At 42.7% G+C, this 12794-nt stretch overlaps 1 protein-coding gene and 1 long non-coding RNA gene across 5 annotated transcripts in view; one reads left to right on the top strand and one right to left on the bottom strand.

Moving 5' to 3' along the window:
- Window positions 1-5611, top strand: part of MMS22L (MMS22 like, DNA repair protein) — a 92244-nt gene extending 86633 nt beyond the window's left edge. For 2 of the 4 annotated variants that reach the window (XM_062608439.1, XM_062608438.1), the window contains exons 22-26: window positions 124-290; window positions 1721-1817; window positions 3008-3175; window positions 4907-4983; window positions 5419-5611. In XM_062608439.1, the coding sequence (XP_062464423.1) occupies window positions 124-290; window positions 1721-1817; window positions 3008-3175; window positions 4907-4983; window positions 5419-5426 (517 nt within the window). In that variant the 3' untranslated portion in view covers window positions 5427-5611. Of the gene's footprint in view, window positions 1-123; window positions 291-1720; window positions 1818-3007; window positions 3176-4906 lie in introns of all 4 variants that reach the window. The other 2 variants (XM_062608441.1, XM_062608440.1) reach the window with 2 other exon arrangements.
- On the bottom strand, window positions 5245-11247 carry LOC134158477 (uncharacterized). Its single transcript, XR_009962785.1, has 2 exons — window positions 10728-11247; window positions 5245-8131 (listed from the first exon to the last, which is right to left on the bottom strand). It is a non-coding gene; the product is annotated as an uncharacterized LOC134158477 (long non-coding RNA).
- Window positions 11248-12794: the final 1547 nt, after the last annotated feature.

Genomic DNA, 12794 nt, shown 5'->3' with positions numbered 1-12794 from the left:
AAGATAGAAATCTACGTAATAAGCCTCCTGCTGAAATATCCCAGTTATTGTAAGGTATTGGTGCTTGCATTGAATGGAAATAACAAATTATAGACTTTGTTCTGGTTTTCTTTGTCTTCCCAGTGAAAACTGCTTGCAGTTCAAAGGCAACGCTCCACCTCCACGCTTGGCCTCAGTTCTTGCTTTCATTCTTGATGTACTTAAGAGAACCCAGAGCATTGAGCTATGTGACATTGACTTAGTTCTCCCGGCTGTGTTGAAATGCTTGGTGCTGGTTAATGAGCTACAAGGTGAGCTGCTTGTTTGCTTTAAATACATTCCTGCACACCTGTAAGATTCTTGAACTGCAGAGCATCTTTCATACCAATATTTAAGACTCTTAGATGATGTGAATGGGATACTTTGGCCAGATAAACTGGACAGGCTTTGTTTTTTCGTTAGCTGGGATGCCTGTCTCCAAGAGGCAGAGAAATCCTACCTCTTTTTGCCCTCTAATGATCAATTTGTGAGGAGTCTGAAGAGCATTTCCATTCTTCCTGTACTTCCCATCTCATTTCTTCCAGACTTAGTAACCATGGAAATTTTATGACACCTAAAGGTTTGAGACCAAATAAGACTAGCATATGTTCTCCCCATAGAGGCATCATAAATGGATTATAAGTAGCTTGTTGCTCTCTGAAGGCATCTTTGAATCTTCTTTCTTCTTTTAGCATGCTTTGTTTGGTAGTGAGATCTTCTTTATTTTTAGTTCCTAAAAATGCAGCACTCTGTTCACCCCGCAGTTGTATAATGGATGTGTATGTGTGCATAAGCTCAGAATTTCCGCTTCTTGCTGCCAGCAGAGGCATTAAGCAAAATGGGGATTCACCTATGACTTCTCCTGGGAATTTTATCTAATAAAGTACTTTTTGATTCTCATCTGTGAAAGTTTCAAGGGCAAGATATGCTTAGGAAATTGACTGAATCATCACACACCTTTCTTCCCCCTTTTGCCATCACAGCCCTATCTGCCTGAAGCTGCAAGAGTACCTTCTTTGCAACGTGCTGTGGAGCAGAATAAGCTGAATGTGGTGTGCAGCTGCAGCCACCAGCTCGTTGCCTGCCTGGGCAGGGCTCCCCTGCACCCTTGTAGAAACATCCTTGCCATTCAGTTCCAAAGGAAGGGCTGCATCTTGCAACTTAAATAATTATTTGGAAACAATTAAAGGGGAAGAAAATAGTGGAGTTTTAGGGGGTTTCTTTCCCCCCCCCCCCCCCCCCCCCCAGCCCCAAAAAAGGTAGGGTGGATTTCAGGACAACCCACCATTGAAAGTAAAGAGTAGGTCTCTACAGCTTTGGGCAGGATATAATGCCACAACTGCTTTTCTTTCATTCAAATAGAAATGATTAAAGAATACAAACAGAACTGAAATTTAAATAAAATCTCTATTGCCACTAAGTGGTATCTCTTTGCTTTCACTTAAAGAGGCCATAGTGTACTAAAAAATCTGTATGTTTAAAGGATAATGGTGGTGAAAACAAGACTTTTGCGTAAATCTGTGATTCATTCTGTTCTTTATAGCCAATCTAACTAACTGCTCTCACAGTCATTTCCCTTGCATCAAAGTAAGATAAAGCCCATTCTTTTCCTCTGATTTAGAAATGTTAGTCTTCATGAAAGACATTCTCCAGATGGTCAGTTCAAGAGCTCTGTGTGAATCTTGTGATTTTTCTTTTACAGTTAAAAAACTATCTACTGACATTGTACAGTACATGGTAGAAGGCTGCCAAGCAGGGTCAGGAGGAGAGCATGCCACCCAGCTGACTTCTGTATTTAGGTAACCAGAAAATATGCCAATTGGCAGTGAAACTCCTGCAAGCCAATTGACAGCAAACATGTTTTTTAAAATAGCTAATTATCCTCAACATACTGCATTGTCACTTGGTGGTGGTATTTAAATAACATTACTTTTGGCACTGGTTTTAAACACAGCTTGGCCAAAAAGCCAGAGCAAAAAAGTAAAAGAGAGAAAGGTACCTGCTTTCTCGTGGATCAGGTACTGTGTTGAAGGGTATGTAGTAGAGATGTGGTGCTGCTGCAATGGGAAAATCTCTTCCTGAATGCTGATGATCAGTGTTAGGTACTGTGAAAGATGTGCATGCCTGATTTGAAGTGCATATAATGGAGATTAAATCCTTGTATATTAAGCTTAGCTTTTGTTTTAAATTTTTATTATTTGATTTTGTGACCAATAAATAAGAGATTATTATCATGTAAATTGTACTTATTCCTTACCTCTGCAAAATAAATCCTGTTTCTCACATGGATAAAGCAGAGAATTTCAGACTCAGTCCAAAAAACATTGAGCAAACTCAAACACTGGTGCTATATCGGGTCATAGCTAGATGAAAGCTCCAGAGGGACTCACTGAAAGAGGAATGGCTTTTTGTGGGCATGCCAGTCTGCACAGGATGTATCACTTACTTTCATGGGATGTGTCATCCTTAGGGTCTGTGTTCTGATTTTAATGTAAGCTGTGATCTTTAAAAACCTCAGACCCTTAGGAGACAAATGGGTGCACTTCCATCCCTTCAGTGGTGTTCCCTGAGTAAGATTCAGTGGAGGTATATAAGAAATGCCAGCATTATTTCCTCAGACTTGAATCTAGATCTCTTGTTTTGTTGGTCTTTTACTTTTTAAATTATTATTTTTTATTAAATGATACGTGTCTTAGTTTTGCATTCAGACACATTGCAAAGTGAAGTGCTCTGGAACAAGGCAGCCCTGGAGTAACAGTAGCAGAGTCTGCCAATTTGCTTGAAAATAAATGTGTGGGGGTTTTAGTATTAGCCTTCAAAAGCATGGGTTTGTTTAAAGAAAGTATTCCATGTAGAGTATTTCAGTGTAACAATATGAAAATTGCCACACAGCCAGATTGCTTGTTCTGATTAAAGTCTTCAGTTGTTCTTGGCATGTTCTCTGCATCTCGTTTTGACCTCGCATTAAATGCCTCTGTGTCCCCCTCAGGCAGTTTATCCAGGACTATACTGCTGTGTATGATCACCGGGTTTTCAGCATACTAGAAACAGTGGCAGTCTTGGATCAGACATTAGTTACCAGCCTGACTCCCACAATCACACAGTCTCTGAAGGATTCAGAGCACAAACAAGGTCTTGGAAGAAATACTGCACAGAGGTTTGATTTTTGTTATTGTTCTTTGACAATGAGCAGCAGAGGTTTATTCTCTTGAAAGAAAGCAGTGTTAGACAGCTGCACAGATACTCCAAAATGATTTTCAAGTGTATTTAGCCAGAGATCTCCCTTCACTCAGGCCTTTCATGATTTTAAGCCATCTGTATGCTAAGTATTTTCAGTGATGTTCTGATACAAGACCAGTAGAATTTATGGGAAGCCAGGTTGCCACTGCTTACTGTACTGTGTGTTGCAAAGCAGACTAAAAAAGAATTCCTGCCCCAAGGAATTTTCCTTTCAGTCCCTGTTTTGGAGAACTTTATGGTTCTTATGTAAAATTGCAGTATAATCAGGTAGGATCTGAGATGTTTGGAAAAGAAATATGCATAGCTTGATTTCAAGAGTTCTGTCATACTACAAACATAAAAGAATTGTGGGCATCCAGGAAAGGCTGGCCTTCTCTCACCAACTGGCACAGCAGGCTCACACTTCCTCTGTTTGCCTTCCTAGAACTTAGGACAGGACTATTTGACTTGTGAATCCGCGTAGCATTAGGAGGAAATGGCACATGAGGTGATGCACACACTGGGACTTCTCAAAGGGTAGATCCTAGTCCCACGTCAGGCTGGAGAAGTTTTGAGGTGTATGTTGGCAGGGCCCAGGTTATACAAATCCCAAAAGACAGAGTTGTGCAAGAATGCAACTCATGAGACAGTAAAGGGTAGTCACAGGGTTTTCCATTTAATGAAAAATATATTTAAATCAGTTGTAACCACATTATTCACTTTTTATTATCCTCCACCAAGAAATACGTTTGCTGTTATTTAAGGGAATTCACCCAAGGTCAAACTACAGTACCATTATGTGCAGGATTTTCATACTACCTGCATTTATATATATATGTGTGTGTGTGTGTATATATGAAAGAAAAAAAGTTCAGAAGTTGTATTAGTTGCTTATAGCAGTGATGTCCAGTGTTATTACTGCAAGGAGCTAGTATGAAAACTACAGTTTTGTTTGCTCAAGTTAATGTTTCATGCCATAGATAGATAATTAGAATAGACCTAAATGGCAGAGGTAGTACTATAACAATAATTATATTGTCTAGGTTGGAGAGTATTAGAATGAACTGAAGGTGAAAAGCCTTGTCAATACATGTGCACTCTTCTGGAAAATCTACTTGAGCGACAGTCCCTTTCTGAATTCCAGGCTTATCTTAAAATAGTCCTTGCCCTTTGTTGGGAAGGATGATCTAAATCCGTGCCAGTGCCAGTCTGCGGCCCTAATGCCAGCAGCTCACATCACTGCGCGGTAGCATCAGTCACAGAGCTATTTCTCATACAGAAGTTAAATAGCAAATGTGATGAAGTCTAAATGCTAATCATCTCATCTAGGACTTATTTGCAAACTCAATGTTCTAAAATAAAAAAGTTCTATTTCACAGCAGTTTGCAAAGCAAGTAGACTTCTGAGCATCTTCACTACACTTCTAGCCATAAACAATGCAAGCCTTACTCTTATTCCCACCTGGTAATGCTGAAAATTTACAGCAAAACAAGTAGTTGAACAGATGGGGGGGGGGGGGGGGGGGGGGGGGGGGGGGGGTTACTGTGTTTTAATATCCCAGTATGTAAATAATGCCTTTGTGAGTTATGTGCTTTTACTCCTAGGATGTGCGAGATTCTTTAAATAACATGTTGCCTTCTTTTGGTTTCTTTTTTTTTTTTTTCAACAGAGAAGCCTATAAGAGACTCTTATCTTACCTCACAGAGGCTGGACAAAATGAGATACAAAAACTAGATGATGATACAAGTTAGCAGTGTGCTGGTGACTAATCCTTTCCTCTTCAACGTTCTGACGCTGTCAATACCTAAAACTACACTCTATGACACACTAGCCAAGTCCTTTATCGTTACAATGGCAACATATTTATCAATTCTGTTGGTTTTCCCTCCCAGGTTATGTATTAATTTTCATAATTTTAGTGTTATTTGAATGTTGTCATGCATCTGAAGAGGAACTCTCAATATACTATTGAGTGGTAATTGAAAGATACAGGAAATTTATTACATGTTAAAATGTCTATATAAGCAGAGCCTGTATTGCAACACATGAGAATCAAAGTATTTTCACAACTCAATTCACATTGAGTGTGACCTGACCCTCTTGAAACTGTACTTTTGAAAATCTGATTCAGTATGTTCTTAAAGAAATCATAAATTTGTAATTTCTAATTTATTATTTTAGTAGAATGAGAAACAACAGTGGTCTCTAGTACTGAACTTGTGGAATGCAGTACATTCACCTGGAGTTGCACCAGTATGATAGAGCTGTTGTTTGTTAAGAGAAGGCTTGTGTATATGTTGCACAAAATGTATATAGCTGTCTTATGCTTCCACCTGTATTAAAACATTAAAGTCTTTCAGATTCCAGTGTAAAATCTCTTCTGTTGTCCGTGTGGGTTAATGTAAGAAAAGGTAGGTTCAGATTTCCCGTTCTCTTCCTCTTCAATACTGTGTTCTTAAACTTATAATTTCTAGTGATCCCACAATCTTTTTATTAGTCATGACATTGCTAGTTATCCATTTAACTTACACCTACCCTAAGTAAGTGGTGTGAGAAAAAAGAATCGAGGACAGACGTCCAAAGAAAACAACTCATTTGGGAAATTTATTCCATTTGATTGTAAGCTTGTAATGATTCCTGTTTGCCTGGAAAGTTGCATCTTTCAGATATTTTCTGTGTTATGGATTATCTTTTGGGACAGCTCTAGCCCTGTAACATATGGTGTTTTTCCCCTTGAAGTTCTCAGGAAACTTTCATTAATGGCTGTGGTATTTGGGTTTTTCACTTCTGTTCAATAACCTGTATTTCTGAAACTACTTACTGGACTTTGGGAATGGTAAGTTTGCCCTTAAAGTGCAACAACTGGTGAGCAGGCTGCCTGGTGTTTTTAGTAACTCAAATTTCAACTTTACAATATTAATGGCAAGTAAAGATTCTTTTTGTGTCTTAATAGCTCCACAAAAAATTCTCTGCGGCTTCTCTTTCGGTACAGTAATCTTATCAAGTTGAACTAGATAATCTTTTCGCCTAAATTGGCTATTGTTACTTCAGATAATGCAGTAACTAAAAGCCTCCTTAGGCTACTTAATAGTGCAGAACATGGACGTTCTTTTCATTATGAAAGTGACTTACTGAACTTGCATTGTAGCTGCTTGTGAGCTGCTGTACCTGGGAGGAGTTTTTTTCATCTCAGGAGGATTGTGCTTCTAAAAAGATGCTTTTTTTTTTTAAAAGAAAAAAGTAAATTAAAAAAATAAAAACCTCTGCAAGAAAGATTAATACAGAGAGATGTCCTCAAAATTCGAGTCCCACTGCACTGTAGAATACAGAACAGATGCCTGACTTTAGTATTACTTCCCGAAAGTAAAACTTGTGACTTTTAACAGATAGAGCAGATATTATAACAGAATATTTAATGATGTGTTTAATAGGTGTTTATAAGACAAGGCTGATATTGTGGGGTGTACTGTGATACTCGGCACAGGACATTGTACAGGACCCTGTAGGCAGACCAGGAGACGTCTGAAAGAAGCAACTCTGCTGTTAATTCTCTCAGGTATCAACAGCATGGTGGCATGAAACTTGGCTCCTGGGCAGCTGAAAGCATCACGTTAGGGGTTATTCAGCAGATAGTTAAGTGTGCAGTGACTTTGGACAGCAGCCAGCAAGAAGTTTGAGCAATTCCCTGATGTTAAACTTACTTAATACTCTCTGTTTCAGAGTCGTTTTCCTGACGGTGTGTGTATAGGTGGATTGTAGGCATTTTAACATTGAACCAGAATCGTGAGATGGCTCTGGTATTGCCAGGAAGTCATATACCCATCTCGGAGGCTCACTGAGAGATAGTCACCTCTGCACAGTGGGTGTGGGGATTGGCAGTTTCAGACATCTGCTTTCAAGGTTGTATAGGGAGAAATCCAGGGAGCATCAGGACAGAAATTTTCGGCAGACCACACAGTGAAGTTGTGTCACTGCCTTGACTGGTTTATGGGTTTGGGCACCTTTGTATCTCAGAAGCAAGAGGCCATGAGTTACCAAAAGCTTCCACTAGTGCTGGGCAGATGGCTTTCTCTGCCGACCCATTTGCAGGATGATCTGCTCTGCCCTAAGTAATATAGATGAGTTGCCTGTTTGCCACTTTACCGAGGTGAGTATCACAGCAAAGCTGTTAAGCAAAGCTTCCATGAGTCTGGGACGAGATTGTCAATTACAGGAAAAGGATCATGCCTCAGATCTGTGATGATTTCCAAAAGATGAGGAAGGTATGTCCCTAGATCACTTTCCTGGAAATGTGTACTAAGCTTTACTCCATAACTACTAAGACTGGTTATTAATATGAGCTCTGTTACTGACTGCAGTGAAGACAACAGAAACTGCTGTTGGGATGTCACCGCCCCTGAGCAGCAGCGGTGTTCCTCTTTGCTTGTGATGGCTGTGATTCCAGGGGCACACCAACCCTTACTGCAGGGGCTTGCAGCAAATGGGTGAGGACTGTGCATTTGTTAGGGATCAGAGACTCTTGCAAGCAACTCAGCCTGCATAACGTCTTGGGAAGGCACATGCATTCCCTTCTTTCACCCAGCATCTGCATTACAATTTTACAACAATAGAGGGATATTTGCCAGGTCAGACGTTTACTGCAGTTATAACTGCTGTAATTGAAGGTGAAAAGATCCTGAAAACAAATTACCTGATGAAATCGAGAGAAACCTCAACACGTACACCTGGGCTTAGCCCTGCTCCCCTTCTTATAAACAAAGAATTGGTGGCATTAAGCCATTCTGAACATTAATTAACTACAGGATCACTGTACATCAATGGAGTTTTAACAAGTTATTACATTTCATTAAGCTTTTTCTTCCCTCAAGCCTGGTGCATGGTCTGTGCCCATTACCTCCTGTCCTGGGTTCAGCAGTAGCAGTCATTTTTCCCCTTCTTGGTAGCTGGTGCAGTGCAATGTTTTGACTTTCAGCTCGGGAACGGAGCTGATAACAAGCGATGTTTTGGTTTGGCCAAGGACTTTGTGAGCCTCATGCTCTGCCAGGGAGGAGGGGAAGCCGGGAGGAAGCAGAGACAGGACACCTGACCCAAACTGACCAAAGAGGTATTCCATACCACAGCACGTCATGCCGAGGAGGTAACTGGGAGTTAGCCGGAAGGGCTGGGGGACTGCAGGGTTGGAGGAGGTATCGGTCAGAGCTTGGTCGGGCTGGGGGGGCGAGTTATCGGTCGGCTGGTGGTGAGATGATGTATTCTCTTCCCTTGTTATTTCCTGTATCATTATTATCATTGGTGGTAGCAGTAGTGATTTGTGTTATACCTTAGTTACTAAACTGTTCTTATCTCAACCCGTGGGAGTTGCATTCTTTTCGATTCTCCTCTCCGTCCCTCCGAGAGCAGGGGGAGGGCAAGAAAAGGGGGGGAAGTGAGCGAACGAATTACCTGACTGGGTTTAAACCACGACAGTTCTTTTTGGCGCCCAACGTGGGGCACGAAGGGTTGAGATAACGACAGATCTGACTGGATTAATAGTCACTCGTCACAATGCTGATTTATTGGCTCTCAGAGTTGTTTCGCTTGATCTCACAGCTTCAGAATGTTGTAACTTACGTAGAGCCGGTATTTGCTGTGATAGTGTTTATCAAGTATGGGGCCTGGGCTAAGGTTCTTGTCTCACTGTGCTTTATGGCAATGGCTTGTAATACGGGCGGGCTCCAGCAGCAGGGGGGGACGGACGTGGCCGTGGACTTGTACCTGGCCGTCCGGCTGCTCTTCACCGTCCTGGCCCTCACCCTACTCTCCATCTTCGTGAGGCTGCGGGGAGCTGAGGGGGAGCGGCCCCGGGAGCCGGCGGCAGCCGAACGGGCCCGGGAAAGCGGCCCCGGCGACCAAGCGGCGGCGGGAGCGGGGCCGGAGGCTGCGAGGGGACGGCTGCCGGTGGAGGAGGTCGGGGCGGTCGAGGAGCAGAAAGAAGGGGCTGCCGAGCAGCGGGAGAAGGCGGCGGAGGAGCCGAGCCCCGCGGAGGAGCCGAGCCCCGCGGAGGACCCCCGCCCCGCGACGGCCGAGAGCGTTTCCCGGAAGCCGCCCGCCGAGCCCCAGGAGGATGCAGGAGACCACGCAGCATTTCCCAGCAAGGCAGAGGAGGAAGAGCTGGACTCGGGAAAAGAGAAGCTGGCGGTGGGAGAGCCGGCAAGCACAGCAGCTGCACCAGCCCCGGTGACAAGTACAGCAGCATCGTGTGAGAGTTCTGAAGGTTTTGAATGGCCTTTGGGTGTCCTTGGGACCTGCCTGCTGATTGTGATGGGGATCAGCATGTTGGCACACACACAGACTGTGTTCTACCCACCACCATTTTGTCTGATCTCAAAAGTTAAGCAGAGTCAGGTTTGGGTCTTGTCTGGGGTTAGACGACAATATAGGGGGACCGAGAGGTTTTCCCCAAAGCTGGACAGCCAGGAGTGTCAGGGTGTGTGGGACAGTATGGGCAAGTATCTAGTCCACTGGGCCCCTCCAGTGCTTTGGAAGCGTCGGAGATGGAAGGCAGCTGTGTGGAGTCCCCAGCAACAAGCTGCAGAAACTGCTGAAGGGGACAGTGAATTATTTTAAGCCTGGTGGGCCCATGGCACTTCAGGCCATCAGAGCAGAGATGCAACATAGAGATGGACTCATGATCGAGGGGTGGACTTAGCAATGGACACTATTGCCCAGGTTATTCACAAGTGTGAACACTGCACACAGTCTCTCCTGCTCTGGAAGACTGTTACAAGAGATGGAGCCTGACATCATGGACCAGATGGACTCAGCAGCTTTATAGGGACTGGTCCATGCACTAAGATAAGAGTTCACTGAGATAAGAGTGATGGTATATTGAAAATGTGGGATCTGAGCATGACGTGAATGGTATGGAATAAGGGGTGGATAATGTCCTGGGTTCAGCAGTAGCAGTCATTTTTCCCCTTCTTGGTAGCTGGTGCAGTGCAATGTTTTGACTTTCAGCTCGGGAACGGAGCTGATAACAAGCGATGTTTTGGTTTGGCCAAGGACTTTGTGAGCCTCATGCTCTGCCAGGGAGGAGGGGAAGCCGGGAGGAAGCAGAGACAGGACACCTGACCCAAACTGACCAAAGAGGTATTCCATACCACAGCACGTCATGCCGAGGAGGTAACTGGGAGTTAGCCGGAAGGGCTGGGGGACTGCAGGGTTGGAGGAGGTATCGGTCAGAGCTTGGTCGGGCTGGGGGGGCGAGTTATCGGTCGGCTGGTGGTGAGATGATGTATTCTCTTCCCTTGTTATTTCCTGTATCATTATTATCATTGGTGGTAGCAGTAGTGATTTGTGTTATACCTTAGTTACTAAACTGTTCTTATCTCAACCCGTGGGAGTTGCATTCTTTTCGATTCTCCTCTCCGTCCCTCCGAGAGCAGGGGGAGGGCAAGAAAAGGGGGGGAAGTGAGCGAACGAATTACCTGACTGGGTTTAAACCACGACACCTCCTTTCATTTAGAAACATTAATAATGTTGACAGGAGACCTGTTTAAAGTGCACCAGGCAGGCCTGAGCTTTGTCAGCATTTGTCTGTGCTGATGGCACCGGCCAGGGGACTGTTCCAGGGTGTAAGAGGACTACTCTGCCCTTTCCTTTTTGCAATACATAGAAGTAAAAGCTGAGTAAAAAGTATTTCATTTTTATATTGTCCTTATTCCAGAATTCAGGATAATGCTCACCTCTGGCGCCCGTTATCATCCTTGGGATGTGAAACAGATGTCCAGTGCATCAGGAGCAATAGCAGGGTGAGGGAAGTCTGGCTTATCTTTCCTTTAGTAACCTTAAAATGATGACTGAAAAAAAGACACCTTCTGTTCAACATTCACATGCAACTTCCATTAGTCCTGTAGAGCTGCCCCTCTATTTTATAAGAATTTCCCATTTCTTATTAAAGAGCAGGAACATGGTAATTTAAATTACTCCTTGCTTTCATTTGCAATGACAAAAAAAAAAAGGGGGGGGGAGGGAGGTATGTTTCAATAAAAAAGCTTCTGAGATAGAAAAAATTATGCCTTTTATGCTGGAATAGAGGAGCAGACCTATGGAAAGAATAAGGTTCTGCATATCTGTTGTAATTGCACAGAAGAGGAGCTGCCAATAGCATATGCTACTTATAGTCATTTAAGGAACTCTGATAACTGTCCACCTAAAAGCAGTGTATTTCCCTCAGGAAACAGAAAAGAGGTTTTATTGCACTCCGGTTTTCCTCCTTTCAGTAGCTTTTGAAAATTATGTATGCATGGGTATTTCTACTGTAATCATATTTTATAATTTTTAACTATTACTTCAACCTCAAATTCAGTGTAATCAGCCCATCTGTTAGCAATGGTTATAAAATGATGGTGAAGATTAAAAATCTGATGCAGTGTCAAAATGTCCTAGCATAATTAAGCTTGTTTTGTGATGAATGACTAGGATATGGCTTTTGTCTACTTCAGCAGCTTTAAAATGGTAAACCTTTTGTAGACTTCATGTATGAAATGTGGAGGTATGTATAGCACAAAAAGAAATCATTAAAATTAAAACCCCAGATCCTGTAATCATAGATCTGGGGTATCATTGCAGGCCTTGGGAAATGCCAGCAGAGTAATTCCACCTCACAAGCACATTCCCTGCATTTTTCAGTCCATCAGACACTGCCTTGGCTCCTCTCTCCTGCCCGTACACCACCACCCAAACCAGCATTAAAAATGTAAGTTTGCTAAATTCATTATTCATTTTAGAAAGGGCATGACCTGTCTGAGCACAGGTAGAAAAATCAGCATGGCCTTCACTTGGCCATACTTACATGGATTGAGGGTATTGCTAAACATACTCTGTTCTTCAGTATTTGGAAGCACTGCAACATCACCTAATCTATCCACAGTAAGAAAGAGTTAACATTTTAAGCATTTTAATTCTGGCATTACTGTGGAACAGCTATCTATAATCATCTCCATTGGAAAACCATTCTTCATGTGGACAGTTTTTATCCCTTTAAGATGCATCCTTGGGAAAGAGAAAATAGCAGCCCATTTTGCAAAAATAAAACTGGATAAGTAAACCCTTTATATAGTCTATGTGCTAAACTTCCTGCAAAGTCTTCCTCCTCTACAAGCTCTGCCTGCAGAGGAAGTGTTTTAACCTTGCCTATATTCCACATTCTAATTTTCAATAAACAGATGCCGCCTCTTTTCACGCTTGTTTCCACATTGTTCCACATTCTGCCTGTGTTGTTTCTGCATGTGTGAATATTCAATTATCTATTTCTCCATGATTCTGCAACTGATGTACTAAATGTCTGTACAGGTTTTGGGGAGGGTAACCGGAGAAGGCAAAACTTACTTAGAGGAAAAAGAGTTACAAAAGTTTGAACTCTTCTGAGAGCCAGGTAGTTTCCCTGAAAGCTAAGACAAACATACACCTCCCCTGGAAATGCAAGGATTACAAAACCACTAGCGTGCAGAAGCACACTGGCTCATAACACATAAAAAGTATTTCTTTGGTCAGCATTTGGGTGTGAATTGCTCAAT

Source organism: Pezoporus occidentalis, unplaced genomic scaffold, assembly GCF_034315485.1.
Source record: "Pezoporus occidentalis ecotype Australia unplaced genomic scaffold, CSIRO_AGI_Poc_V1 ctg13, whole genome shotgun sequence".
NCBI lineage: Eukaryota > Metazoa > Chordata > Aves > Psittaciformes > Psittacidae > Pezoporus > Pezoporus occidentalis.
This window is presented reverse-complemented; position numbering and strand designations above follow the sequence as displayed.